General features: G+C 41.0%; 1 protein-coding gene and 1 long non-coding RNA gene across 2 annotated transcripts in view; both read left to right on the top strand.

Moving 5' to 3' along the window:
• The window catches only part of PPP4R2 (protein phosphatase 4 regulatory subunit 2), a 34,300-nt gene extending 24,028 nt beyond the window's left edge, over positions 1 to 10,272 (top strand). The window contains exons 4-9 of the mRNA XM_063347973.1: positions 3,387 to 3,480; positions 4,949 to 4,986; positions 5,482 to 5,556; positions 5,979 to 6,122; positions 6,709 to 6,977; positions 7,929 to 10,272. Coding sequence (XP_063204043.1) covers positions 3,387 to 3,480; positions 4,949 to 4,986; positions 5,482 to 5,556; positions 5,979 to 6,122; positions 6,709 to 6,977; positions 7,929 to 8,242 — 934 coding nt within the window. The 3' untranslated portion in view covers positions 8,243 to 10,272. The remainder of the gene's footprint in view (positions 1 to 3,386; positions 3,481 to 4,948; positions 4,987 to 5,481; positions 5,557 to 5,978; positions 6,123 to 6,708; positions 6,978 to 7,928) is intronic.
• A 5,240-nt stretch (positions 10,273 to 15,512) lies between these two features.
• Positions 15,513 to 25,347, top strand: part of LOC134521686 (uncharacterized) — a 110,060-nt gene continuing 100,225 nt past the window's right edge. The window contains exon 1 of the long non-coding RNA XR_010072833.1: positions 15,513 to 15,557. This is a non-coding gene — a long non-coding RNA (uncharacterized LOC134521686). The remainder of the gene's footprint in view (positions 15,558 to 25,347) is intronic.

The following is a 25,347-nucleotide window of genomic DNA, read 5'->3' as shown; positions in this document are numbered from 1 at the left end:
GGGTACTGTAGTGGAGGAGGAAGCAATTTGATGTGACCTTATTATTAGGATGTGTTTATTGGTACTCACTTAAGAGTAAGGGAAAGAGATAATTAAAAAAAAGTTTAAAAAATTTAGCTATTTCTAAAGTCAAAAGAATTAACAAATGAAGAATGACCCCTCTTTTAGGGTCTTTCTAGATGAAGGGTCTTTTAAATAAAGCTCAAACTGGCTGTTCTAACCTTACTGTATCTTAATTGACATTGTGTAATATGCTCGCAGAGCCAGATTCTCATGTTATACTTTAAAATTGCTTTGGAGTAGGAAGTTCTTAGGACTTGCCATTTTCTTTATCCTTTGCTAGTGAAGCAGAAAGTTCCAAGGTAAGTTATTGGGGATCTCGTATGACAGACGAGTCTTCACAGCATTAATAAAGTAGTCATAATCATAATAAAAATGTTCATTTGTGTATGTTTTTGGCTACAACTTACTATGGCTGTTACAAGTAATTTCCCCAGATATCTCTTGAATCCTGTCTGTATGATGAATTTTTAATTCGTTCTGAACTATTGTGCTATGAAGTGCAGTTTTGAGTGTTTTTGTATGGAATTGTGAGTGGTTACCTTAAGAAGGCAATTAGGACTATTCATGCACTAAACTAATTAAATTTTTAAGAATTTAAGGTCAATTTTTGTACTGCTTGCAAACTCTGGTGTTCATGTATACATTTACACCAATTTCAATTACTTCTATTTTAAAATCACATTATTAAAATATTTGAAAATAATCATTTTACCAAAAAGAATTCGTAAGGTGAAGTTAACTTCGGGTTTTGCCAACTAAAACAATTTATGAATGTTGAACAAATTACATGCAAAGGGGGTGATAGTGTGACACTTGGTGCCATCTGCTGCTCAATAAATGAAGTTCAGTTTACTATGGAAAATTTTGGAGGGGGATGACTAGTTTTATCTTTCGTTTAGACATTTTGTAGCAGAGAATAAAATAGGATGGCAACTTTTGCTTGTGGAGTTAGTTGCAGGCTGCACACTCTTGAGTGTGCTTGTTCCCCAAGTAGTTGTGACTGTATTGATGTTCACTATTAAAATACTTCATGTCTTAGTACTCCAGGTGTACAGTTAATTAAAGATAAACACAAATTAGCCAGGCAGTAGTTCTTCAGGATGTCTTACAGATTTGGCTGATGAAAAAGAACTTAAAAGTCTGTGTATTTTTGTTTCTGTAAATTAAATTGTTTTTGAATGGACAGTCTGGCCTAGTAAAAAATAATACAAAGACTGTTTAACTGGGACTTTTCAACCTCAAAACAAAACGGCCTTCAACGAGAAACAATAGATACAATTAGTGCTGTACCTATGTGGAAAAGTTAACAGATGAAGTAAATTCTTTGTGACTGAGTTAGAGTTGGGAATTTGGTTAAAAGAGGGCACTATGCAGAAGTTGAGTATCATGAAGAATTTGGGGGTTAGAAAGATTACTGCTGACCAAAAGTTGCTGAACAGCAGCACTATTTGGTTGATTCTATGGAAGCTTTAGGGAAATTAACAATGAGAGCGCAATTATTAATCTTTAGAGCCTTCACGTAATAAACTGAACTGAAAGGAACAGTTGTTTCTAGTTTGTACTTAACAAACTTTGGGGATGGGGGAGAAGATACTTCTGGGTCAAAATAGGGAGGTGAAATGTATTTTGGCTGTGTGCCAAAACAGTCGGTTTCTGCCATTTTACTTGCTTTTAAATAATAACACCTCAAAGCTAATGTTTTAGAAATACTGTCATCTTGTAGCATTACTTTTTGCAAGTATTGAATGTTTCATCAGCTGCATTCTAACTCTCCACTGCTGATTGACGGAGATTAGCTTCACCATCTTTCTATTCTTACAAGTCAAGTAAAGATAAGTTGGTATGGTGTAATTCAGGGTGAAGAGCAAGGGAAAGGAATTAACTCCTAGGGCAAATGTGATACAGCTTTATGTTTTTTCAGGTAGCTGTGTTGGAACTAGGGCTAAGGGTGGTTGCATTGTAGCCTCCCTCCTTATTGTCTTCCGGTTGAGGATTGTAATTTCCTCAGCAACGTAATACACAGACAATTCTGAAAAACATAATTAAATTGTTGATACTTGGTCAGTCTCTTTCTGATTACTACTTGCTTTCAGTCAAAATGAAGTGTCATGTGGTATGATTAATGACAGCTATGCTGACCCGTTTTCACTGAACTAGTGGTAGATCTGTGCATCTTTAAGATGTAGCTTTTTAGCTAATGAATGTAAGGTTCAAATACATCCTGTGTTAGCTAATGAAATAGTCTAAGATATTGTGTACAGAGTTCCTCAAAAAATAATAAAAGTTGATTTTTTACAAAAATTTACAGTATAGGGATATATACACACACGCATGTATATGTATGTAAGTCTATTGATATTGCTCTGGAATTGGTGTATGCATTGTATTACCAATCAACAAATGGTTCTTAAGTATTGTATTTTATCAAAACTTTTAGATGAATTTTTGAAATGTTTATGTCTTCAACTTCAAATAGTTAACTGTAAAAATGCATGATTGTTTATTATTTTATTGAAATAACTTTTCAAGTATTTTCCTATTTTGTCAAAAGTCACAGAAGTTTGTTAAAATGTGACACCATGAATTTGCAATGAAACTGAGACAGGTCTCAGGTAAATCGTAAATGTATGTAAAGTACTGCTTGTCTGAAAAGTCAACTTCTCACTTAAGTAGGGATGAAATTGAGTGCAGAATTTTCAGAAAACAGAATGTGATGCTTAGAGACTTAGATATCTGACTTAGAGTTTAATTATTTTTATTGAGCTGTTCCTTGATAGATAAGTATACTGTCCAGTTGTGGCAAAATAGAGTATTTGTAACAGCTGAAGTATAATGGTTCTACTAATTCCAACATTTAATGTGTTTTTTTCCTGTAAATGTATTTTGTAAAACATGAAATAAACTACAAGCTGACAATTTTTTAGCTCTAGTGTGTATGACTCAAATTTGTTTTGAAGTGCTTATAACTTCTGTTCTATATATTTGAATAAAAAAAAATACAGTCTTTAAACTGTTTTACTGTTGATGATCTGATTTCCTTTTCATTGTTTTAATGAATTGTTTGCATGGGATGATGTATTTAGGATTCTACTTAAGAGTTTTGTGGTGGTGAGCACAACATGCAGTGCATTGTCACCTTAGAGTATGAGATTGGGGAAAAATAAGGCCTTGAGTTACCAACCTGTGTTGCTAATAATAACAAATTTCAGTACTGTTTTCTTTCTGCCTTCTCAGTAAGGGGCAAAAAGCAATAACGTTGTTGCTTTCTAGCAGTCATGCTCATTAAAATAAAATTAAATTGTTATAAATCTATTTCATTGCAGCATCCCCTTTACTATTCAGCGACTCTGTGAGTTGCTGACAGATCCTAGGAGGAATTACACAGGAACAGACAAATTTCTAAGAGGTGTGGAAAAGGTACGTATTTTTGAGAGAGAACACAGCTAAACAGTCACAACTGCCCCTTAAATAACTTCTGAATTACTGCCAAAGGTCTGTTGGCTTCATTATGGCTCATAGCCATGATATAGCTAATAGCTGCTCTAAGTGTATGAGTTATTTCATAACTTCTAACATCAAAAAGCAGTTTTAACATAACTTATTTAAGGCATAAAAATAAATCTCAGGGCTGCAACTGTTGTGTTTCCTAATCACTGTGCAGTACTCAAACTGTACTTTGTGGAGGGTGTAATGTCACTTTTTATATTGAGTCCTAGCTAGAAATAATCAAATAATCAGCTGAAATAATTTGAATTTTTTGATCAGGTATTTCCTTCCACACTGGGGCTTGAATTAGATCCAGCGGGTAAAGAAGGGAGGCCCTTTCCCCCTGCGTCTCTTGTTTCAGTATTTAAATCCTCTTGTGTAGAAGTCTGCCTTCACAGAAATACACAGATTTCATTTAATGGTATTTTATAGCTTATGTCTGAATGTAGGATTTTTCAAAAGTAGATAACAAACTTTCAGGATGTGGTTCCACTTAGGATTTTCCTGATGGCAAAATTGGCTTGAGGTTCCTACTTCGACTACTTGGTTGAAGAAAGGTTAACTTGTAAATGGATTGCTTTTCACTATTATAGTGGATGCAGTCAGGTGTATTCTTGCAAGTTAAGATGGGAAGGAGATGGTCAGGAATAAATGATGAGATGGGGATTTCACAAAGCAGTTTCTTAGCTAACAATGAGATCTGTGAAACCACATCTCAAGTTTTACGGAGAGCCCTCATTAGAGTTCATGTAGGTTAATTTAGCTGGCCCTGTGATAAAAGTCCCCCTGTATAATTGGGCTAAGTATTGATCCAAAGAGAGAAACTTACTTCATTTTTAAGCTAGGTTTCTAGATGTTAAAATTGATATAGTCGGCAGTGCCATTCAAGAGGGAGAGGTGGCTAAGCAAAACGTACTGAATTGATCGTTATTTTTTGCCCTTTGTTTATGTGGAGGAAAATAATACAACATTTGAAATACAGCTGTGCCAACAATAGCTAATATTGCTTGCACACTTTTGAATACAGGACTTGTGTACGAATAGAGCATTTCTCCAGCAATTCAGAAGCTTTTCAGCATTTTTGAATACTTTGGTTTCCAGAGATACTTCAGTTAGAAATTACAAACACGGGCCTGAGGCTTAATGTGCTGGTCTTGTTATGACAGTAACCCACTTATGAAAATACTGACTTTTAATGTAATTATGGCCTGACCTTGTCAAGAGGGAGCAGAGATACTTTCTATGTATCTGTCATCTGTTAGTAGCTTTCAACCCAATTTTCTGTAGAGGTATTTTAACAGATATGACCAAAAAAATTGTAACTCTCTAATTTTGGAGGTGATGTCAAGAGCTGAAGCTTTTGTTTCTAAACTCTTAATATGTTGTTTGTGTATTACAGAATGTCATGGTTGTCAGCTGTGTATATCCATCTTCAGAGTAAGTATAATTCTTGAAACTTTTTAAGCTTGTGTTAGCAAGAGGGGAGAATGTGTGCGCATGTGTCTGATACATTTCTCTTGCTGGTATTCAAAAGACAGCCATGCAGAGTTCAGTTTTCGTTATCAGTAGTTTAGTCAACAGTAGTGATCATGGTCTGCGAGTTTTACATGTAGTAATTTGGAAATGAACAGCCAGCTCTGGAATCGGATATAAGAGACAATTCAGTATTATCCCCCAACACTAAGCTGTTATTTTATACCATAGCTGGTGATGGAAAAATGGATACCCCTCGGTAACTGTTGTGTTGTAAATTCATATCCTAACCTGTTTCCCCAGTATACTTTATAGGTAGAGAACCCCTTGAGGACTGACAGTGGGGGACTACTTAATTTGGGGGGCGGGGTGAGGAGACATTCTGTGCAAATAAGCTTAAAGTAACTTCAGGTTCCTTTATTCATAACATTCTAATGCTTGCTCTTCTCTTTTTGTTAGGAAAAATAATTCCAATAGTTTAAATCGGATGAATGGTGTTATGTTCCCAGGAAATTCACCAGGGTACTCTGACAGGTAAATTAGTTTTGGGAGTTAACTTTTTCTGGAGAAAAGCAAGGTAGTTGTGGAAATAGCTGGTTCCAGATCCCTTATCATTACCTATTCTGATCCCAAATACATAGCCTCAAAAATGGGGTGTGACAGAATATTGGGGGAAGGAGGGTAGAGGAGGCGTGAACATTACACACTATGTGCTCTATTTTTTGATTTTTTTTTTGGTGACTTCCTTGTTCAGATGGGTTTTTTATTTAAAGCTTTTATCACAGTTTGCATGTTGTAGGCGAGGAATTTCTTATTCAATATAAAACAGCAAAGTACCTGATCTTTTTGTTTTGTTTTGGTGATATTTTAAAACAAGGTTATATATGCTTTCTGCCTAGTAGGAACAAATTACTTTCCTAAAAGGATGGTTTAATTTTTTATTATTATTTTTAAAGATCTAATGTAAATGGTCCTGGAACTCCCAGACCAGTAAATCGACCGAAGGTTTCTTTGTCAACTCCTATGACAACAAACGGTTTGCCAGACAGCACGGAACATAAGGAATCAAGCTTGCAGCAAACAGAAGATAAAAAACACAGGTTTGTGAGAAGTAATATATATTTTGAGTTTTTATTTTTCTCAGTTTTTTTCCACTTACACTTTAAAAATATTTTAAAAGAGAATTGCTATCTAAAGTATGCATAATTAATCCTTAACATACGAATAACTGTAGCAGAATTTGTTGTTTACTTGCTACTGTCTGGGTTGTCTAGATAACTATTAGCTCAGCTTTCCACAGTTGCAGTAATGCATTTTGTAAGTGTATGGGATGTATAGTAAAAATGAAGAGTGACTAATAGAGGTCAGAAGTTCACTGTTACCATGTTTGTGTCAGGATGTTAAACTATAACCACATATATTTCCTAAATGTTTGCCACTGATTCTGACAGTAGGAGCTGTCTGTAATTTGGACCCACTAGAGTAGCCTGAGCATTCTGCATTTTCATTGACAGTCAGGTGAAAAAGAAGCGATGGCTTTGAGGTTTTGTTAGGTAGTAAGTGAAGTGAGTTCTACTGTTATCTTTTGTAGAGTGCTTTACTTGAAGTAGCTGCTACTTTTTTTTGTGATGTATAACAAGATAGAGAATGTTTTTCTTCAATACAAACTACTTTTGTTCTTTATAGTGAATCACCAGCATCTGAATCAGAAGGTGCTCAGAGCAGCCCGGTAAAAAATAAGCACTCTGAAGATGATCCTGCAGAAGCAGAAGGGCATGAGGTAAAAAGACTTAAATTTGACAAGGAAGGGGAAGCCAGAGATGCACCTAACCAAACTGCCTCCAGTGAAGCTTCTTTAGGCATGGGGGAAGAGACAGAAACATCCTCTACATCTCAGGATAAAGAAAAAGATGCTACTTGTGCCAGACAGCACTGTACAGAGGAGGAGGAGGAAGGTATTTCAGATTTTATTCTCTTTGCTCTGTGTGTTTTCCAAGGAGTTGGGACTTCCTTTGCAGGGGGCCAATGCTATGGAGGTTGTTGAGTGTCTCCAGTTACGCATAAAGATGAACTGCGTGTTCATGCTTAAGTTTAGCATAATTTAGGAGTTCTGTTATTTCTTCTTTCTTTGTCCTACATCTCTATTTAAAAACTCATAAAATTGTACTTATACTCTTCTTGGGCAGTAAATTACATGAGGGCAGTAATGAAGCACCAAGAATTTGAGAACCCCTACTTTAGGGTATCATCAGATGTTCCCAGCCCTTCTCCAGAAGGGTGATGGGTCATATCCATATTTGACTGTCTTTATTATCAATAACTTACTGAAATACAGATATAAAGTTAACGCTCTTTCACTGAGGAAGGCCGAGCAACAGTCTCTCCAGATCCTGTTAGAACAGGGAAAATTACCTTGCGCTAAGGTACCATGGAGCTAACTGAAAAAAGACAACTGCAGTAAAGAGACTGATCTATTTTTTTTTTTACATATTGTCCAAAGTTTCCTTTTAATATTTATTTCTTGTGGCTCACATATTTGTAAAATGATGGATGTACACTTTAATGTTTTCAACATTTCCAAAAGACTGCTGCTGAAGACACATGAAGGAATGTGGGGAAGCAAGAAAAAGTTACTTGTGTCTTTATCCACCGAGGCTTAATTAAGTGAAGCTACCTATTTAATAAAAAAAAAATTGGACTTGGTTTTGTGGTAGGTTAGGATAGCTTGGCTATTCTGATGAAGTTGGCTCATACTTCACATCTTCTAATAAGATCGGGGATTGTCAGTTTTTGCTGTCCTTGGCTGCGTTGTAGAAGTATTGCTCAGCATAGCTGGGAATAGAAACTAGCAGGATTAAGGTATATTTTAAAATGCCTTAGTAATACTGTACTTTCACCATTTCTAGAGTCCTTCATGTCTCCCAGAAATGTTGGTCCAGAAAGAAAAGATAAAGAAAAAGACACTGAATCCTCAACTGTGAATGAAGAGACCTCTGAGGAGAACAATCAAATGGAGGAGTCCGATCAGTCTCAAGCAGGGAAGGATTTACACTCGGATGACAGTGAAATTAGTGGCTCTGGCAGTAGTGGAGCTGACTGCAGTGAAACTGAGGAGTTAGGGTCCTATGCTAGTGAAACTCCCGAAACTTCATCAGAGACCCCTATGGAAAACAGTGATGAAGCCACAGAAGTTGCAGATGAACCTATGGAGCAAGACTAATTTAAATACACTTAGATGCAGTATTTTCCATAAGGCTCCGGTTTTACACTGTATAAATAATTTTATGTAATAAAGTGGACCTTTAGTTTTACAAAAAAGAAGCAGGTTGTAAAATAAACTTCTCCATGGATTGAACCTTGAAAGAGTTGTACATGATAAGAACTGTGAATACCAGCTCCTTCAGGTCCTGCTTACCGCTGAACTTTCGTTTGGTCAAATCAGTGGTTTGTGTATAGTTTTTTTTATTTAGAATAAAAGTTTTTAAACTGGAAGGTAATTATAATTTTGACAACTTTTTTGGAGATTACCACATCTAGTTGTATGTAAGCAAGAAAGCTTTTTGTCTCGTCTTTTTCTGACAGCTATAGCAGTTACTTCATATTTTGGTTACAGTTTCAACATTTGACATGTGAAATATGGGGTTTCATGCTGGTTTCCAGATTTTTATTTGAATACACACTATGAAACCTTATGTTGTGTGTTTAAAATGTGTTACATTTCACACACACATGTATGCACGCATGCACACGTATGTGTACCCTCACTCTTCTAAGGGGGAAATGGTATATTTTTCTGTTTCTATAGAAGATAAATATGGCAAATACTTTTTCTATAGTGAAAGACTGACTTGACCTCTCAAGGCACTTTGTTTTGCCTCTGGAAAACAAAACAAATGAAATCTGGCCCATATGAAACCCTGGAAATATTAACATTGTTGAAAACACCAGAGTAAACACATTCCAAGAGAACTGTTCAGATTACAACATTTTTGTATACTTCTGAGGTGCCTGAGTGAAAGGATTTCATTTATTTATGAGAAAATGTGCTTTATGTTGAGAACGTTGTAATCAAAACATTAGCTTAAACTTTTGTAGAAGAAATGTTTGAAAATATAAGAAAATATCTTGGAAGAAATGAACAGGTACTTGCCTTTTTGAGTGCTTCTTGGAGCATTGTGAATATTGTAGAGAAGTCTCAAAATTATTCTAAGTATGCAGACGGCATCGGTATGATCACACCACTGTATTGGAAGAATTAATATATGACCGTAGTTATGTACCTGAGCTAAACAACTAAAAGGTTTAGGGGTGCATAGAAATCACCATGATTTATATAACATTTTGGAAGTGAACTAAATATTTTTGAACATGCTACTTTGACAGCCAGCGTTACATTTTTTTCAAACCAGCTCAAAGCACAAACTACTGCTTTAAACTCTCAATATTTTCCAGTTCCCATATTTAAAGACATGCAAGCTGCAACCTCCCAGTCACAATTACTGGCTGCCAAATTTATACCTGTTTCTTCAACTGTACCTTTTTGATATTTAGAATTTTTAAATTTCTGTAAAGTAGATTTTTGTAGATTGTAATGAGTGCTCACTGCCATTGTGAAACGGTATATAATTGTATAATTTCTGTGTGTAAACTGAATGCTTGGGCTTTCAATACAGTATTCATATAAAGCAATAAATATTAATGTTATGAAATATCTGAGTACATTTTTATCAGAATTGTCCCTCTTTGGTTTTAAGTTCACATACCTGGAGTACAAAAATGACCTCTAAAGTGCATGCGGATAGTTTCTTGTACTACATGGTATGCTTTGTATCGTTTGGGGGAAATCTAGGTTTTGATTAATACCAGAATAATTTGGCTCAGCTGGAATATTTATAAAGTTACTTCTTGCTGACGTTACCTATCGAGTTCTAAGCAGACAGGATTCAGGGAGATGCTTGCCAAAAAAATAAATAAATTACTAATCGAGATCCCCTTACAGAAGGAAAGTTGTACTTTGACTCATTTTCATTGTGCTTAAGGGTTGGATGTGTATTATAAAATTAAATGACTGAACCAAAATGTTGAAATTAGGAAAGTTTAAAAATAGTGACATCTTACACTTCTCTTTTTTTTTTTTAATATTTTGCCAATGAGAACAAAATTTTAAAATTTTTAAGTTTAGAGATTTCTGAAATTTTCTTTAGACTGTTTATTTGTGAAGATATTGTCAATAAACTTGTTCTTTAAGCACCTGTGACCTTTCGATATGTTTGTTTTAGCAGCATTAGTGCCACAATTGCAAAGACTTGCAGAAGAACTTTAAGGTATGGATCCATTTCTATATCTGCAATATTTTTTTTTTCAATGGCTAATAAAATTGAAATCATGCTTTAGCATCACAGTAAGCACCTTACTACTGAACATGTGACTACACTTAAAGATTGCGTTTACTAAATCAGAGAAGATTCTCACCTTTTTTTTTTTTTAAATGTGGATTTTAAAAAAGGAAACAAACCTACTGCATTTCTAAGCAGCCGTATTTTGTCAGAGACGTTACACATCTCCAGATACACTGGCAGCTGCTTTGCCGTGTGCGTGGAGGTGTAGCATTGAATCTACTTTCATAGCTTGTAGTTTTCTAAACCTGGGTGATTTAAGTTCCCTAATTCCATACACTCAGAGCTTGTGTCTGCTCAGGCAGATTTGGGCATTCTGCTTGTGTTCATGAAAGCATGTGGTTAAACCCCAGAAAACCAGGCTACAGGTGCTTTATAGTGTTCGTGGGTCTATTTCCTATTAAAAAAAACCCCTATTATATGGGGCTAGAATATAAACAGAAAATGTAATGGAGCTTACTTTTCAGAATACAAGGTGAAGGTCAGCCCTGAATTCTGCTCTTGATATTAAAAAAACCCCAATATATTGCTATCTCAGAAAAGTTGATTTCCTTAAAGTATCTGAGATGCTCTGTCAGCCTTGGTTTTTAAACCTCAGGGACTACTTTAGTACTTGCAAGAGAGAGAGCTTTCTAATACAGCGTGTATTTGGGGCTATAAAGTCTAGTATGTTGAAGTTAATGTTCAAAAATTTGAGTTGATTCAGTGGATGGAGCAGAAGTTGCTGGAATTGGGAGTCAATTTATGTGCAGCAACTTCTGCTGGGTGCTCTCCAGGGACCGTCCCACTGGCAGGGCGTGGGGCAGGCTCAGCTCCGCAGTGCAGGGCTTTGCTGTAGAGCAGCCTTCTGTCCCGTCCCGCAAACGGAGCTGGGACCAACGAAAGCGTGTCCTTGCCTAGGGCTGTCTGAGACTGCACACGCTATTGGGGCAAGGATCATTGCTGCTTTCTGTATTGCTGACTGGGTCCAGGACAAATTTGGACTTCTTTTTAAAATCCTTTTGGATCCACTGCTGGCTTGAACAAAGTAAACTTTTTTTTTTTTTAATACAAAAATTGTGTTCTGAGGGTTTCCAAGGCCAAGGCACCTGTATCTGCAGCATTGAGTATTGCTTTTTTAAAACGTGTCAGCAGGAAATACTCCTGGCTGGAAAAGTAAATCAGAATTGCATTTCAGTTTATGCCTAGCCTAGGGCACGCAGGAAACCGGCTGAAAAATATTTCTTCTGCTGCTTCAGTCTGAGAAATTTTATTCGTATGTTGTTTTTCACTCGAGCGGTTTACTGAAAAGCTGCATCGTGACTCTAGCAATATTGTTCTGGGTCTGGTAAAAAAAGACTTAAGCTTTTATTTTTAGATTCTTTGTCAATTGTATGGCAGGGGACGGGGCGGGGGGGAAGAGCTGAAGCCTGATAGAATCTTATTTATATGAGTTTTCGGTTGCAACAGTTAACTGGCAACACAGTGATTAATTAAAAAAAATATCTTTTTTCGAGAATGAATGCCTTGTATTGACTACAACTGTACAAAACACCCTTCTGCAATCCTTTGGCATTTTCTGTTCATATGGTGCATTTCTAGGAACGGTTTAAAGGGTATTTGCATCTCAATGTGTCTGAGGTCAATGTTTTCCAGTTAAGGAAGAGGTATGGATTACTGGAGGCATCCCAGTTACATCCCTGCCATCACCAATGGGAGACCCACGATTTGTCACTTAACTTCCGTTAATCAGAGTTCTTCATCCTTATTTGCCCCGAGGACGTTTATGCCAGCAAATTCTGTATGGATACAATGTTTTCATACCTGCATGGTTTAATTGAAGGGGTTAGCTGTGAAATTTGCATGTATAGGCTCTATGCTGTACCTATGCGTTTGTGCACCCTGTGCTGCTGTACAGGGAATCGCTCTGCTGCTGGGCCTCTCCCACAGGCTGGTTGTTATAATAAGTTTATGGCATATTTTGTCTTCATTTCTGTATTTGTGAGCAGGTTCTGGGACACACGGTACCTTCTTTCCAGGATTTCCAGTCTGTCAAAAAATATTCATGCCAACAACTAATCTCCCGCAGACTTAGGTTTTTAGGTTAAGAAATAACCCTGTGTTTATAGCTGAAAGAGGGTGTTCTGGTTTCCATGGACAGAAATGGCAATCATGTTTTGGTTCTGAATGATTTTAATGCATGTCAACAAGGCACCTGAAGTTGTTCCCCAAGCTTTGGACTATTATTTACCAACTCTTCTGCAAGTTGCGCTGTAAACTGTTGGATTATTTAATTTGTAAATTGACCCTCTGTCCTTGCATTCACTCAGGAAAGCTGCTTTTCTCCATCTACGTTTATTGCAATAAACTAGAGACAAAATTATTGGGCTACTTCTGGCTTTTGGAGATTCTTACCATGAGTAAGCAGTGACAGAAACTACTCAGGACTGGGCTTTTCCCTGTGTCTTGTTCTGTGGTCCAGTTTGTAACTGCTGGACCATCTCACCACAGGTAAAGATACAAGAAATACTCAGGGCCACTGAACACCGCAAATTTAACAGTGTCTCAGGCTGGTGTTATTTGATATGTGCATCTTCTGCCACTGTGATACCACAGGAAACTCGTCAGTGTTTAATGGTCCTTAAACCATTCCCACTCGTGGGTCACTGCAGCTTCTTGTCAGTGTCGTGCTCTCGTATGAAACAAGTGTAAATACTGCCACGCTTTTAGACTCATTCCAAACAATTTCTTCACACTCTCAATAATCCGGTCAGTAAGGGTGTCACTGAATATTTAAGACAAATCATTTCAGCAGCATGTGAAGTTGTCGCTCCTCATCTTGTCCTTCTCCCCTTCCACGCTATTAAGAACACGCCAGTGACTGACGTCCTGGTAGCGATTCTCCAGCGCACTGGAAACCCTGTTAGTTTATCTGCCACCCCGGTTTTGTGCCTGCAAGACTAAACAAACCCCGTTCTCTCAACCATCCCTGATAGTGTGTGCTGTTCTGAGCCGTCGCTCTTCTCCCGCTTGTCTCCCACATCCTCAGATCGCTGTATCCGAATCGGGACACAGTACGCCAGCTGGGGCCTCCCAAGCAGCGCAGGGAAATGCCTCCCCTGTGCTGTGTGTATGTCTCAAAGTGATGCTTGACTGTATCCAATTTGTGGTCCACCAGAATCTCCAAGTCATTTTCTGCCCAAGTTGTTTCTGAGCCGTGATGTCCTGCGGCGCGTATTTGATTTTGCCTGAAGTGTACTGTTCCGCTCTTGAGTCCCTCCAGCTAAGTTGTCATGCAGTCTTTTGTACCCTTTCCAAAGTTTTCATTTTGTATTTTTTAAAGATTTCTTTGAATTCTCGTCTTGTTCTATAAAGTCCTTACAAGTTCTTCTCCCTTTGCTGTGCTCTGCTATCAGGGGCACTTTCTATTACAGTGCCATCTTGTTAATAAGTCTGGAACAGAACTGCACCCAGAGCAGAACAGACACCTGCGGGATTCAAATTGTTCTTAAACTGTGTGTCAGGGCCTTCAGTGAGGGAAGTGTACATTGGTATTTGTGTAACAGAAGCAGCTCGTCCTTGTGGGTTTCACTTGAACCATAGCAGTCAACGGCTCCGAACGGCAGAGACTCAGCCCCCGCTGCCGAGTCTGCTCCGATCCCTCACCCTGACACTCATGTTCTCGGACAGCTTTAGCACTGTTCACCTCTCACTGTTGCTACAGTCTCTTGCAATAATCTGGCAGGCAGATGCCCTGCTGCCCTTGCAGCAGATCTGCGAATGCTCGTGCAACCGACCTTTGCAATGCACCGGTGATAGACCTCATCAATGAACTGGGGAAGCCGCCTGGCCATCAGTCGCTGCCCATCTTGCTGTAGGCTCCATGGTTGTTCCAGAGGCGCCCAAAAAGTCTTCCTGGTCCATTTGTTAATGCTCATATCCGTCCGAACATTGGTCACAAAAGAGGGCAGAGGAAGCAGGATGGGGCAGGCACGTTTTCTTGGACATTTGTTTCTTGACCATTTACTTCTGTACAGTTGAACAATTCCGTTTTCTTTGACACACCCGATAAAAAGACCCCAAACAGGCTGGAGAATGGCAAGCGGCCCTTCTAGAAGTTGTCTTTTATTGTTGTGGAAAAAACGGCTGATGAGGAAGCAAAGACTTCTCGGTCAGCAACCCCCATAGATGGGCCATGGTATGGCGACAGTGGGCACAGCGAAGCATGGCTGGCACTGCTGCTGAGGCCAGCGGGCGCTGGCACTTCAATTGTCAAACAAAAGGACGTGGATTCCTTGGACGGGTGAGAAAACTCATGTGCAATCCAGGTCCCATAAGGAGAAACCTGAGAGTGGACGATGTGGAGCTGCCCTCTGGAAGAGGGGGCAAGGCGCAAGGAAGGATTTGAGACTCTGGGGACACCAGGCCTCTGGCCACGCCGGAAAATGGAAACCCTCATTCCCCTGATGCCAGCCATGACCCAGCATGGCCTCCCGCTGGTCAGGGCCTCTCCGTTTCCGTCTGACAAGCAGACGACAGGCCTGTGACAGCTGACAGTGACGATAAAACTCCTCTGACCAGGTTAAAGAAAGGGCTGGCAAACCCTCTGCGCTTGCAGACGGCGCACCTTCCTCCCAGCAATATGGTTACACGCAGGGGACGTGCTCGGGAGCCCCCACAGACAATGACTGAGGAGGACGGGAGGGGTGGGCCGGGGGGCAGCTCCCCCGAGCCCCTTCTGCCCCGGCGCTCCCGCTGACTGCCCCTCAGGCGCGGCCCGGCAGCAGGAGGGCGGGCGAGCGGCCCAAGCCTGTGGCGGCCTGCGCAGCGGCGGGACAGGCTCGGGGCATGGCGGCGCGGCGCCGCCGGCGGCCGGCAGAGGGCGGTGCCGCCTCGGGAAGGCGCGGAGGCGGTGGCGGCGGCGCCGCCATTTTGGTGCGGCCGAAGACGCTCAGGGAGCGGCCGCCGCGGGGAGGGCACCGCCGCCCACGGGGCTTGGGGTACCGGCTGAGGCAGCCGGCTGCCGCCGAGCCGGTGTCCCGGCGGACAGGCAGCTCCCCGCCGAGCAGGAGGAGGAGGAAGGAGGAGGAGAAGGAGGAGGAGAGCACCCTGCGGTGCGCGGCGGGGAGCAAGCCGGGCACAGCCCGGGCCGTGCCTGAGGTGCGCTGTGAAATGCCGGTGGTGGAGAGGTCAAAGACGTGGAAAGGGGGGGATGAGTTAAATGGCAGGGAAACAGTCGTGATTAGCTTTTTGTGTTTACACTGGAAGTAGCCTTAAATCTTCAGTATATTGGGCTCTGTCAGGCCTGTCACAGATCCCTGCTCCCAGATGCTGAGGAATTAAATTGACTCCTCCCAGACCAGGAGATGAGCTTCCAAATTAAAGCAGATTTTTTTTTTTTTTTAACTAACAAATCAGGGATACTTTATAATTTTAAATCCAGCCACCTTTAAGATTCACGCCTTTGCAAACTTTCTTGCACCCTTGCTTCAAGTGCAAGTTGGGCTGTTTCTGTATTAATTTCATGGCTCCAGGAGGTGGAGCTTTAGAATAAACAAATGCCACGATAGAGTAAAATGGGCACCGGTGATGCTGTAGGAGTATCTGCCTGAAAGATGAGCATTGCAAAAGTTTTTGCTCCTTCCCTGTCCAAAGCTGGAAAGTACCGTAGCTTTGTTACCCTATCTCCATGTTACAACGGGTTGAAGGTTAAATACCTGTTTCCTGGAGCGGGATCCATCATGACAGGGATTCCATGGCAAGCGTGCTGCTATCACCTTGCCAGGAAACCAAGGGAAGGGGTACAGTGCACCAAACCCGCATCATTTCCCAGCCTCTAAACCCTGCCGTGATCTCCTTCTCCGCAGGCCCCCAAATTGCACAAACCACAGCAGCAGGACTGTGGAAGTAGAAGAGGTCTCATGAAATCAATCTGAGTAATGGGAAGCATCTCAGCATAATGTGCTGCATTGTGGAGGGGATGTTGGCATCAGGTGGTCTTCACGTTTCTGAACGGGGGAAGAGGGTCTTTGCTCATGAACTAGCGGGGCTCACTGACAGAGCTTTAAACTAGGCTTGACGGGGGAAAATACCAGACTTGCCTGTGACAAGCTGTGGGATGACATGCCAAGGTTTGAGGGATGGGGTGTTAGTGAGAGAACGGAGAAGGACTTGTGGGTGATGTGACAGTTGGAGGCTGTCACCCAGGTGATCAAGTCCCGTCAGCATGGGTTTATGAAAGGCAGGTCCTGCCTGACAAACCTGATGTCCTTCTATGACAAGGTGACCTGCTTAGTGGACGAGGGAAAGGCTGCAGATGTTGTCTGCCTAGACTTTAGAAAAGCCTTTGACGCCATTTCCCACAGCATCCTCCTGGAGAAAGTGTCTGCTCATGGCTTGGATGGGTGTGTTCTTGGCTGGGTAAAAAACTGGCTGGCTGGCCGGGCCCAGAGAGTTGTGGTGAAGGGAGTTAAATCCAGTTGGCGACTGGTCCCAGGTGGTGTTCCCCAGGGCTCAGGACTGGGGCCAGTTCTGTTCAGTATCTTTATCAGTGACCTGGATGGAGGGGTTCGAGTGCACCCTCCGTAAGTTTGTGGATGACACCAAGTTGGGAGTGTTGATCTGCTGGAGGGTAGGAAGGTGCTACAGAGGGATCTGGACAGACTGGATTTTTGTTACCTAAAGCCTTTTCCAGTTTAGTTTCAGAAAAAGTGTGATAAAGCTCAGTTGCTTCAGAAGTTTAAGATGGTTCTACTCTCTAATGTGCTTGCCTTTCAGGGTTGGAGTTTTTTCCCCTGATACTCGTTATAAACTTCTGTTATTCTGTCCCATTTTCCCAAGATATAACTAAAGGTGTCCTAATTCTTCTGACATCTGTTTTTGAGTGCCAAGCCTTTCCCTTTGGGGCCATTCTCCTCAAGTGTTTCATATTTACTCTTTATCTTTGCTAGCCAATGAGTCCCAGTGAGTTCAGGTGCTCTTTTTTGAACTCCTGGGCCTGTGTTGTGTTTTATTCACAACTTGTAAAGATGCTAAGGAGACATGCTGGGTCCTGCATCAAGTAAATGACTGTTTATGTGTGGGACTGAGAGAGACTCCTGCTTTCCACCGGCGTCACTTATCTCCCTGGGAATCTTAGCAAGGAGAGACTGTCCGTGTTTACATGAGCCTCTCTCCATGCAGTTCCCACACCCAGGATCTTGTCTTCGGATGTTATGATGCTGGGGCGTCCTCATACAACAACAGTCCCTGGTCAGTGACTGTCTGCACTCCACAGTTTACTCGAGGAGTGATTCATGTAAATTCCTGTACAGCCCTGGGAGCAGGATGGTGAAACGTGTCTTTTTCCCTGCCAAGGTGACTGCTCTGATCACTGGGTATCCGTTGAAGCCCAAACTTGCTCTTATTTTTTTCTTTTTTCTGGACCCATACAAATTTGACTCTTTTCTTGTACAAGGGATAAACTAAAGTCATGTGGACAATAAAAAACTTCTGTTATGAGGCACTTCTTTCTATGTAATAGTGTAATTTACAACAAAATCTACTTTAAACAACAAAAGAAATGCCTTGTTTTCTTGGTGCTCTAGGAATATCAGAATAGATCTGTGCCTCTCAGAGTCTTACCAGCTTCTTTCTACTTCTGTTCTTTTGATTATTTATTCCTTTCTGCATTCTCTTTGACTTTCAACTCAGTCAAAGAGCTGTGCTCTGTGCACCAAAGGCCCTTCTCTTCTGATCTCTCTCTCTGACTGCAGGTCTTGGCTATCTTGTTTAAATATATGTATTCAAAGGGGCCCGTGTGTGGCAAAGACTAGAACTGGTTGCAGAGCCTCTGCTTAGAGATCCGGCAGTACCACTGCTAAAGCACCTCACAGAAAATAGCAGTCTTGACTGTGTGGTCTTGAAGGGGGTTGTTCTCTAAACACAGGAGTTCTGCATTGTCAAGGCATTATTGCGGAACTCTGCTGGTTCACAGAACCCTTAGGCGCTTTCTCAGTCAGGGTGAGCACCCTCCAGAGGCACGCACATCTGTCTCATATATATGAATATGGAGAGGTATGACATTTGAGAGCTAAGTCACTCTGCAGTTGCTATATAACCAGCTTTTAAACATAAACATTTTCTTCCCAACCATTTAAAATGTTTACAGTGGGAATTACACCTTTATTTTCTTAAATTCTTAGATCATCTTTAAACGATAAAATGAATTTCCAATTTAGGAACTTGATGATAAACACTAACCTGCATTTTCATAAGAAATTTTTGTAAGACGGTCAGTGTATAGATGCATCTTTTGTAGTTCCTAGCAAGAAACTTTCAGATGTTTATAAAATAGGCTAGTCACAGTTTTCTATAGTAACAAAAATAGAAATTGAAAAACAGTTTCTGAGCTGGCAGTGTGCGCTCACAGAAGGCCAACTGCATCCTGGGCTGCATCCCCAGCAGTGTGACCAGCAGGCCAAAGGGTGCCCCTCTGCTCCGCTCTGGGGAGACCCCCCTGCAGTGCTGCCTCCAGCTCTGGGGCACCAACAGCAGAAGGACATGGAGCTGTTGGAGCGGAGCCAGAGGAGGCCACGGAGATGATCCAAGGGCTGGAGCTCCTCTGCTGTGAGGACAGGCTGAGAGAGTTGGGGGTGTTCAGCCTGGAGAAGGGGAGACCTTATTGGGGCCTTTCAGTACTTAAAAGGAACTACAGGAAAGATGGCGACAAACTTTTTAGCAACGCCTGTTGTGACAGGACAAGGGGTGGTAATGGTTCTAAAGTAAAAGAGGGAAGATTTAGACTAGATATAAGGAAGAAATTTTTTACGGTGAGGGTGGTGACACACCAGCCCTGAGAAGTGATAGATGCCCCATCCCTAGAAGTGTTCAAGGTCAGGCTGAATGGTGCTCTAGTTGAAGATATCCCTGCTCATTGCAGGGGGGTTGAGTTAGATGGTCTTTAAAGGCCCCTTCCAACCCAAACCATCCTATGATTTTCTAAAACAACCTTTCACATGTGTATGCAGTAGGGATCTTCACTATTAACATCTAATTTATTTCAGCTGGGAGTATGTCTGTCAGCTGGCAGCAATACAAGCTCATCAGTCTGGCAGTGCTGGAGCAGGATAAAAAGTGGTGGGCTTCCTGCTCTTCTGAGAGTGTTGGTGGTTTTCTGTAGGTAGGGGTAGTGTTGTCTGATAACTTCTCTGTGTTTCTTAATGGAATCTAATTCAATGAAATGTGTTTTAACCAGAAGGAGAGCTATGTGATATGCTGAGGTCTGATGCGTTAATGTAATGGCTGGAATAATGACCTAATAAATGGAAGATGTGGTTTTGGAGGAGAGAGGCTTCTATGTAAGAGTTCCTATATGAGGGCAGGGCATCAGGTGCCTTCTGACAAAAGGGGGGCTTTTAACTTAGGCCTTGTGTCCTTGGTACTGTGATGCCCCGTGGACACTGGAGAGGCTGTGGAAGTTGTGTAATGAAGAGTGCCCGCTCTTTAGTAGGGGGAGGTGTACTCCCCTCTAAGGGGAAAGGAGGCAAGAAGTCTAGCTCTGAAATTACTCTAGCTGAACTTGAGGTGAGTAATTCTGGAGTGACCAAAGCTTCACATCAAGGACTGCTCCCCCTCACCCACTTTTAAAGTGGATAAAAAGAGAGGTGCCTTGTGGGCATTACCTGTTTGGACTTAAGCTGCTGTCTTCTCTTAGGAAACTGTAATAGCTTATAAAGTGCAATATCTTCAGGGAGCACTATGGCTTTGATGAGCTTTTGTAATTGAGCAAAGCAGCTAACGATACAGTCACCTTCTAACAGGGGTGTCTTTTTCTCATGAAACACTAGAAGCAGTTTTGTAGTGGTTTCTCAGGTCTAATGCAGGACTGCTGGTGTTACCACTGCGTCACACAGGAAAAGATATATTTGGTGATCTCCTTAAGGAAATGAAGCACAAAAAAAAAAAAGTATGACCAATACTGCCTGCTCTGCTATTACAGAGCATTAAAAAAAATAATATAAGCTTGATATTTTGCAGGTGAGCTAAAAAGTATAGGTGGATGGGCAAATGCGCCTTCCTTTGAGGTCATCTGGTAGATCTGAGCTCTCCGAAACAGCAGTGTGAGGCGTATCTGTGCTTACGCTGTTCTAGTTCACTTATACTTGGAGACTTTTTCAGCATTTTTCTCAGCTTGTCAGTAAATGGGAATTCTGTAAAGCTTGCCTCCCTGTTAGCCTGAAATTTCGGATTTGGATGTGCATCTACCTCTCTCTATCTGATTCCTTGTCCTTATTTTTTAATTCCTTCCTTTGTCCTGTACCCAGTTGCTTTAAAAATTTTCTTTCTATGTCTCCATTTATTTAGTTTCCTGTCCTCCTTCAATTTTTTTCCTGTCTATACTATACTATGTCAATTTTAAATTTTGTTTCTATGGCTAGTTTTATCCAGTTCACTGTTTTTATTTCCTAATTCTCTCCTGTCTGTCCTGCACCCTGTTGCTGCTTCAGTTTTCTTTCTATGGCTACTTCTATTAAGCTCCCTATCTGTATTTTTTAATTTTCTTCCTATGTCTTTATTGCCCTACCCTTATTTGTAAATTTTTTCTTCTTTCCTTAATGTGTTTGCTTTCTAAATTTTCTTTCTATGTCAACTTTTATCTAGTTTTCTGTCCGTATTTTTATTTTTTTTCCTGCTTGTCCTTTACCTGCTTGCTTTTTAAATTTTCTTTCTGTGTCAGCTTTAACCAGTTCACTGTCTCTATTTTTTCCTCTCTGTCCTGAACCCCATTGCTTTTCAATTTTCGTTCTGTGTCTACTTTTATCAAACTCCCTATCCATATTTTTCTAATTTATTCCTGTCATGTACCCTGTTACTTTTAAAATTATATTTTCATATGTCTCTCTTTTTTTACCCTATACTTACTTTTTAATTTTTTCTTGTCTTTACTTAATGCCATTGACATTTATTTTGTTTGCTGTCCCTATTTTTTATTGTTTTCCTGTACCCAGTCCCTTCTTAAATTGTCCTTCGATGCCTACTTTTATCAAGCTGTGTGTCACTGCTTGTTGCAGCTTTTTGGGCATCTTTTTTTTTTTTTTTTAAACAGCATTATTTAAGTGAAGACAATATTTGTAGAAGTGTAATGAGAAAATTCTGATTCAGGAGAGGGGTAAGACAAAGGAAAGGGGAAACTGGAGGTGGGGAGGAAAGGTACAGGTAGATCAAACAGTTTGTGGTGGAGTGGGAATCCAAACCTCTTACTTCTGAGTAGGGAAGGCTTTGCTTCCCAGAACTCAAAGCATGAAATACTGTTATAACATTACCCTGTCCTTAGCCATCAACCAGCATGAGGCTGTTCAAAGGATTTGAATGTGTCTGTGTGTAGTGTTTGCTAATCTAAATCTACTGCAAATGGATGGAGGAGCTGGTTAACTTCTTGTGTGAAAGGTTATTCTGTAGCTGCAATTGCTTTAGGTGGCTCAGCTGTATTTTGTCAATAAAATGTGCCATCAATGGAGGAATTGGCAGTAAAGTAGCTTCTATGTGCTTGTAAATGGAAAGCACGTTTGAAGGGCAGCAATAGAGTATTTGGTAGATGCAGTCAGCAATTGTATCATTACAAAGTCTGTTGTCTGGGATTTAGAATTTGAATGTGTTTAATTGCAGTGGGCTGATATGATTTATAGCTTGGACGTGATTCTTTTTCATCTGTTTCGGCTGGTATAAAGTGAACTGTGTGAATCATATGAGTTGCTATGCTAGAGAGTTCAGTGAAGAAAAAAGTGCATTCCTAATATATTTATTTATGCATTGGGAATATACTCTGTAACATCTCTGTAAAAGATATTGCATGTTTGGGGGGCAGGGAGTGGCTTGGCATGGCACATGGTATCAAGTCTCTTCCATTCTAGGTAGCTGAGATGGAAGGAAGGATCTTGCGGAGTGGTGAACTCCTAAAACTGCAGCAAGCTTTAGTGTTGATTTCTGTCCCCAACTTAAATACATGGGCCAGGCTGATCCTTGGTGTAGTTCTACTTCCTGAAAAGGTGATTAGAATAACTGTTGAATTGCTGTAGGATGATGCCTTGTGCTTTTTAAAGGTAAGACATTAGGGATCAAGAGATCTAGATATGCTTCTTGGTTCCAGTGCAGACTTTCTATGTGATATGGGCAAGCTATTTATGTTTTTTTACTTGCCTGCTTGTCCTGTCTATTTAGACTGTATTGAAAGGGACATAAAGGCTTTTTCTGCATGGTGCATCCACCACAATAAGGCCTGATCTTGGGTGGGGTCTTCAGGTATTATTGCAGAACCAGGTGATATTGAGCATGTTTCAACAGGTCTTGTCTGTCTACATAAAGTATGATCCTACTTGTAAAGGACCTCTTCCCAAAATTACTTCAGAGCAGCATGCTCCTGTGTGTGTGTGGGGGGAAATAGCAAAATACTGTTACTTAAAGCTTCTGGCTGATCTTGATCAGCTATATCATGTTGGCTGTTTCAGTCCTTAAGTGCAAAGGGTTCTGTGGGTCAGCATCACAGAGTGTGGGCCTGCAGAAAAACAAATGGCTGGGTTTTGTGGCTTGTTACCATTTCGAGGCAACTCTAAAAATGAGCTGAGACTGGTGCCTTGCTGGGCTGCCACGCAGGGCCTGTAGTTAAGGTGATCTTGCTGGTCCTTTTCTGCATGCAGATGTGCCCAGGCTTTGTTGTGACTGTAGTTCTGTTCATCACTTTTCCCTGCTGTAATATAGTGGTAGGAGGAGACTGGCTTTGTTTGATCAAAATGAATCTATTTGGCTGTGGGTGGAGATGCTGTTGCTACCTTTGGATTTGGCTGTTCCTCCTGCTAATCTCTGCCCTCGGTAGCAGCAACTCACGTAATCTGTGACAGATTTGTTTATTTAGCCTTTTTTTAGACTTAGTTCTTTACTGAAGGGTCCTGAACACAGACATGCTCTGGGGTATGTCATCTAAGCAAGGTGGCTGTCCTCAGTTTGACATTTTGGTGAGAGCTGTCCTGCTGGATGACAAAAAGACAGGATTATGAACAGCTGTGTTGCTTCCCTGTGGGGAGTGGGGCAAGGGGTGGTGTTGTGAAAACTGCAGGTGGATCAAGTATCTGTTTAATACCAAGTAACTTAAAAATAAAAATGATACCTGTTTAGACTAGAGAACTGATTCAAGGAATAGGGAAATTCTAAAACAAATCCAAATTATATTTTTGCATGAACCTCAGGAAATAAACAATTTGTTCTTTGCAGTTTACTTGTGTAGTAAGACACTTTTTTTGTCATCCAAGCTCTTCATGATTTTTCTTGTTACAGTAGAGTGTAGGCTTGATAGCTTAAGGACCAAAAGGATTAGTATATTCAGTTTATATTCATGAAGTACCTAGCAGCCTCAGCCAGAGATCAGTCAGGGCTCTTTCATATAAGATATTATGCAGGTTTCTAAAAGAATAGTAAAAAGCCCTTCCACCACACTATGCAGTTTATCAGTTTCTTACAGCTTAAGACCCGGACCGTTTCTGAGGGTGCGTGTTCAATGAAGGTTTAAATCGAATGTGAGTGGTTTTATGTAGGAATATCAAACGAAAAACTAGTCTGATGTCAGCAGTTTTGACCAATGTAGAATCATTTTTAGCTTTTGTACAAAAGGAGCAGCCAGTTTAGTACTCTGGTGACTACTTGGAAAAAAGAACACCCTCTGTAAAGGTGGGGAGGAGAGCTTTGAGTAAGTGTTTATTCACTCACAAGGCAATATGTTTAAAAAGCCTAATGAGGGGGATGGACAGGCTCTCCCAAAATCATAAATTCTGTTTTCCTAATCACAGATATCACAAGAGTGGTGATCAAATAGGTGTGGGGTAGGGAGAAGAATTGGGATGTTAGCTGTAGATGAAACACTTAATTCTCCACTGGAGGAGTGTGTCTAGGTATGTCTGGCAAGCCAAGCATGTTGAATTAGGCTGAATCTGATGATCCCTGCAGCACCCTGTTATGCAGCACGTGCAGGCCAGGGAGGCTGTGGTACCCCCTTCCCTGGGGCTTACACCCAGGGAGGAGGAGGGACCCTCCTCCACTTGGTGTTGGTAGCCTAGTGCTTTGCTCTGAGATGGGCACCTCATTCCTCTCTGGTTTCAAACAACTTGAAGTCAGGGTACAGTAGATGGAGGGAAACCTTTTAAAGTGGTTCTGTAACTGGAGACAGAAAGATTGAAGATGATGGTCCCATCCAGGAGGTGGAAGAATTGGATTCAGGCTTCCCCTGCCTGACTGGATCAAAACCAAAGCCTCCTCCTTTCCAAGGAGGGTGTTCCTCATTCAATACTTGAGCTCTTCTAATGGTCACATTAAATAACATGTCCAGAAGGTGGAAGAAATTCTCTTCCTCAGCTGGAAAGGTGTTCAAACTCTGATCTCACTGAAAGACTTGAGCACTGGCTGAGGGCCATTCTCAGTGATAGTCTCCAGCTTGCCTCTTAAAACACACGGAGGAAGAGCATTTGGGCATTTCTTGCCAGAGGGAGCCTGACTCTGGAGCCTTTGGAGAAAGAGGCTTTGACTTTAGCTTCTGTTTCTATGATGTTTTCTCCCATTAGATAAACTGTTAAAATAGGAGTTTAGGAAGAAGATTTAAAGTCCTGGGTTTTGAACATCTTGGGTGAAGGTCCTTGCAGCGAAGTGTCTAGGGTAAGCTGTCTCCAGTGTGCGGGAAATCTGTGTTCTCTTTGGTCAAGTGAAACTCATTCTTCTAAATTTGGACACAAGAGCTGAAATCCATCAGATTAACCCGGGGTTTCATTCAGTGGATCGGGATCTCTCACTTTGGTGAGTACATGCATCATGTGTTGCGTGGAAGAGCCTTGCTGGTATGTGTCTGGTTTGCTTGGAAAATGCTTGTTGGGTCAAACCTCCTAAACAATGTATATGGAAAGAGTATCTGAAGGCAACTTCTGCTCTCAAT

The sequence above is a fragment of the Chroicocephalus ridibundus genome, chromosome 10, assembly GCF_963924245.1.
Source record: "Chroicocephalus ridibundus chromosome 10, bChrRid1.1, whole genome shotgun sequence".
NCBI classification, from domain to species: Eukaryota; Metazoa; Chordata; class Aves; order Charadriiformes; family Laridae; genus Chroicocephalus; species Chroicocephalus ridibundus.
The sequence above is the reverse complement of the archived record's forward strand: the minus strand, read 5'-3'. Positions and strand labels throughout refer to the sequence as shown.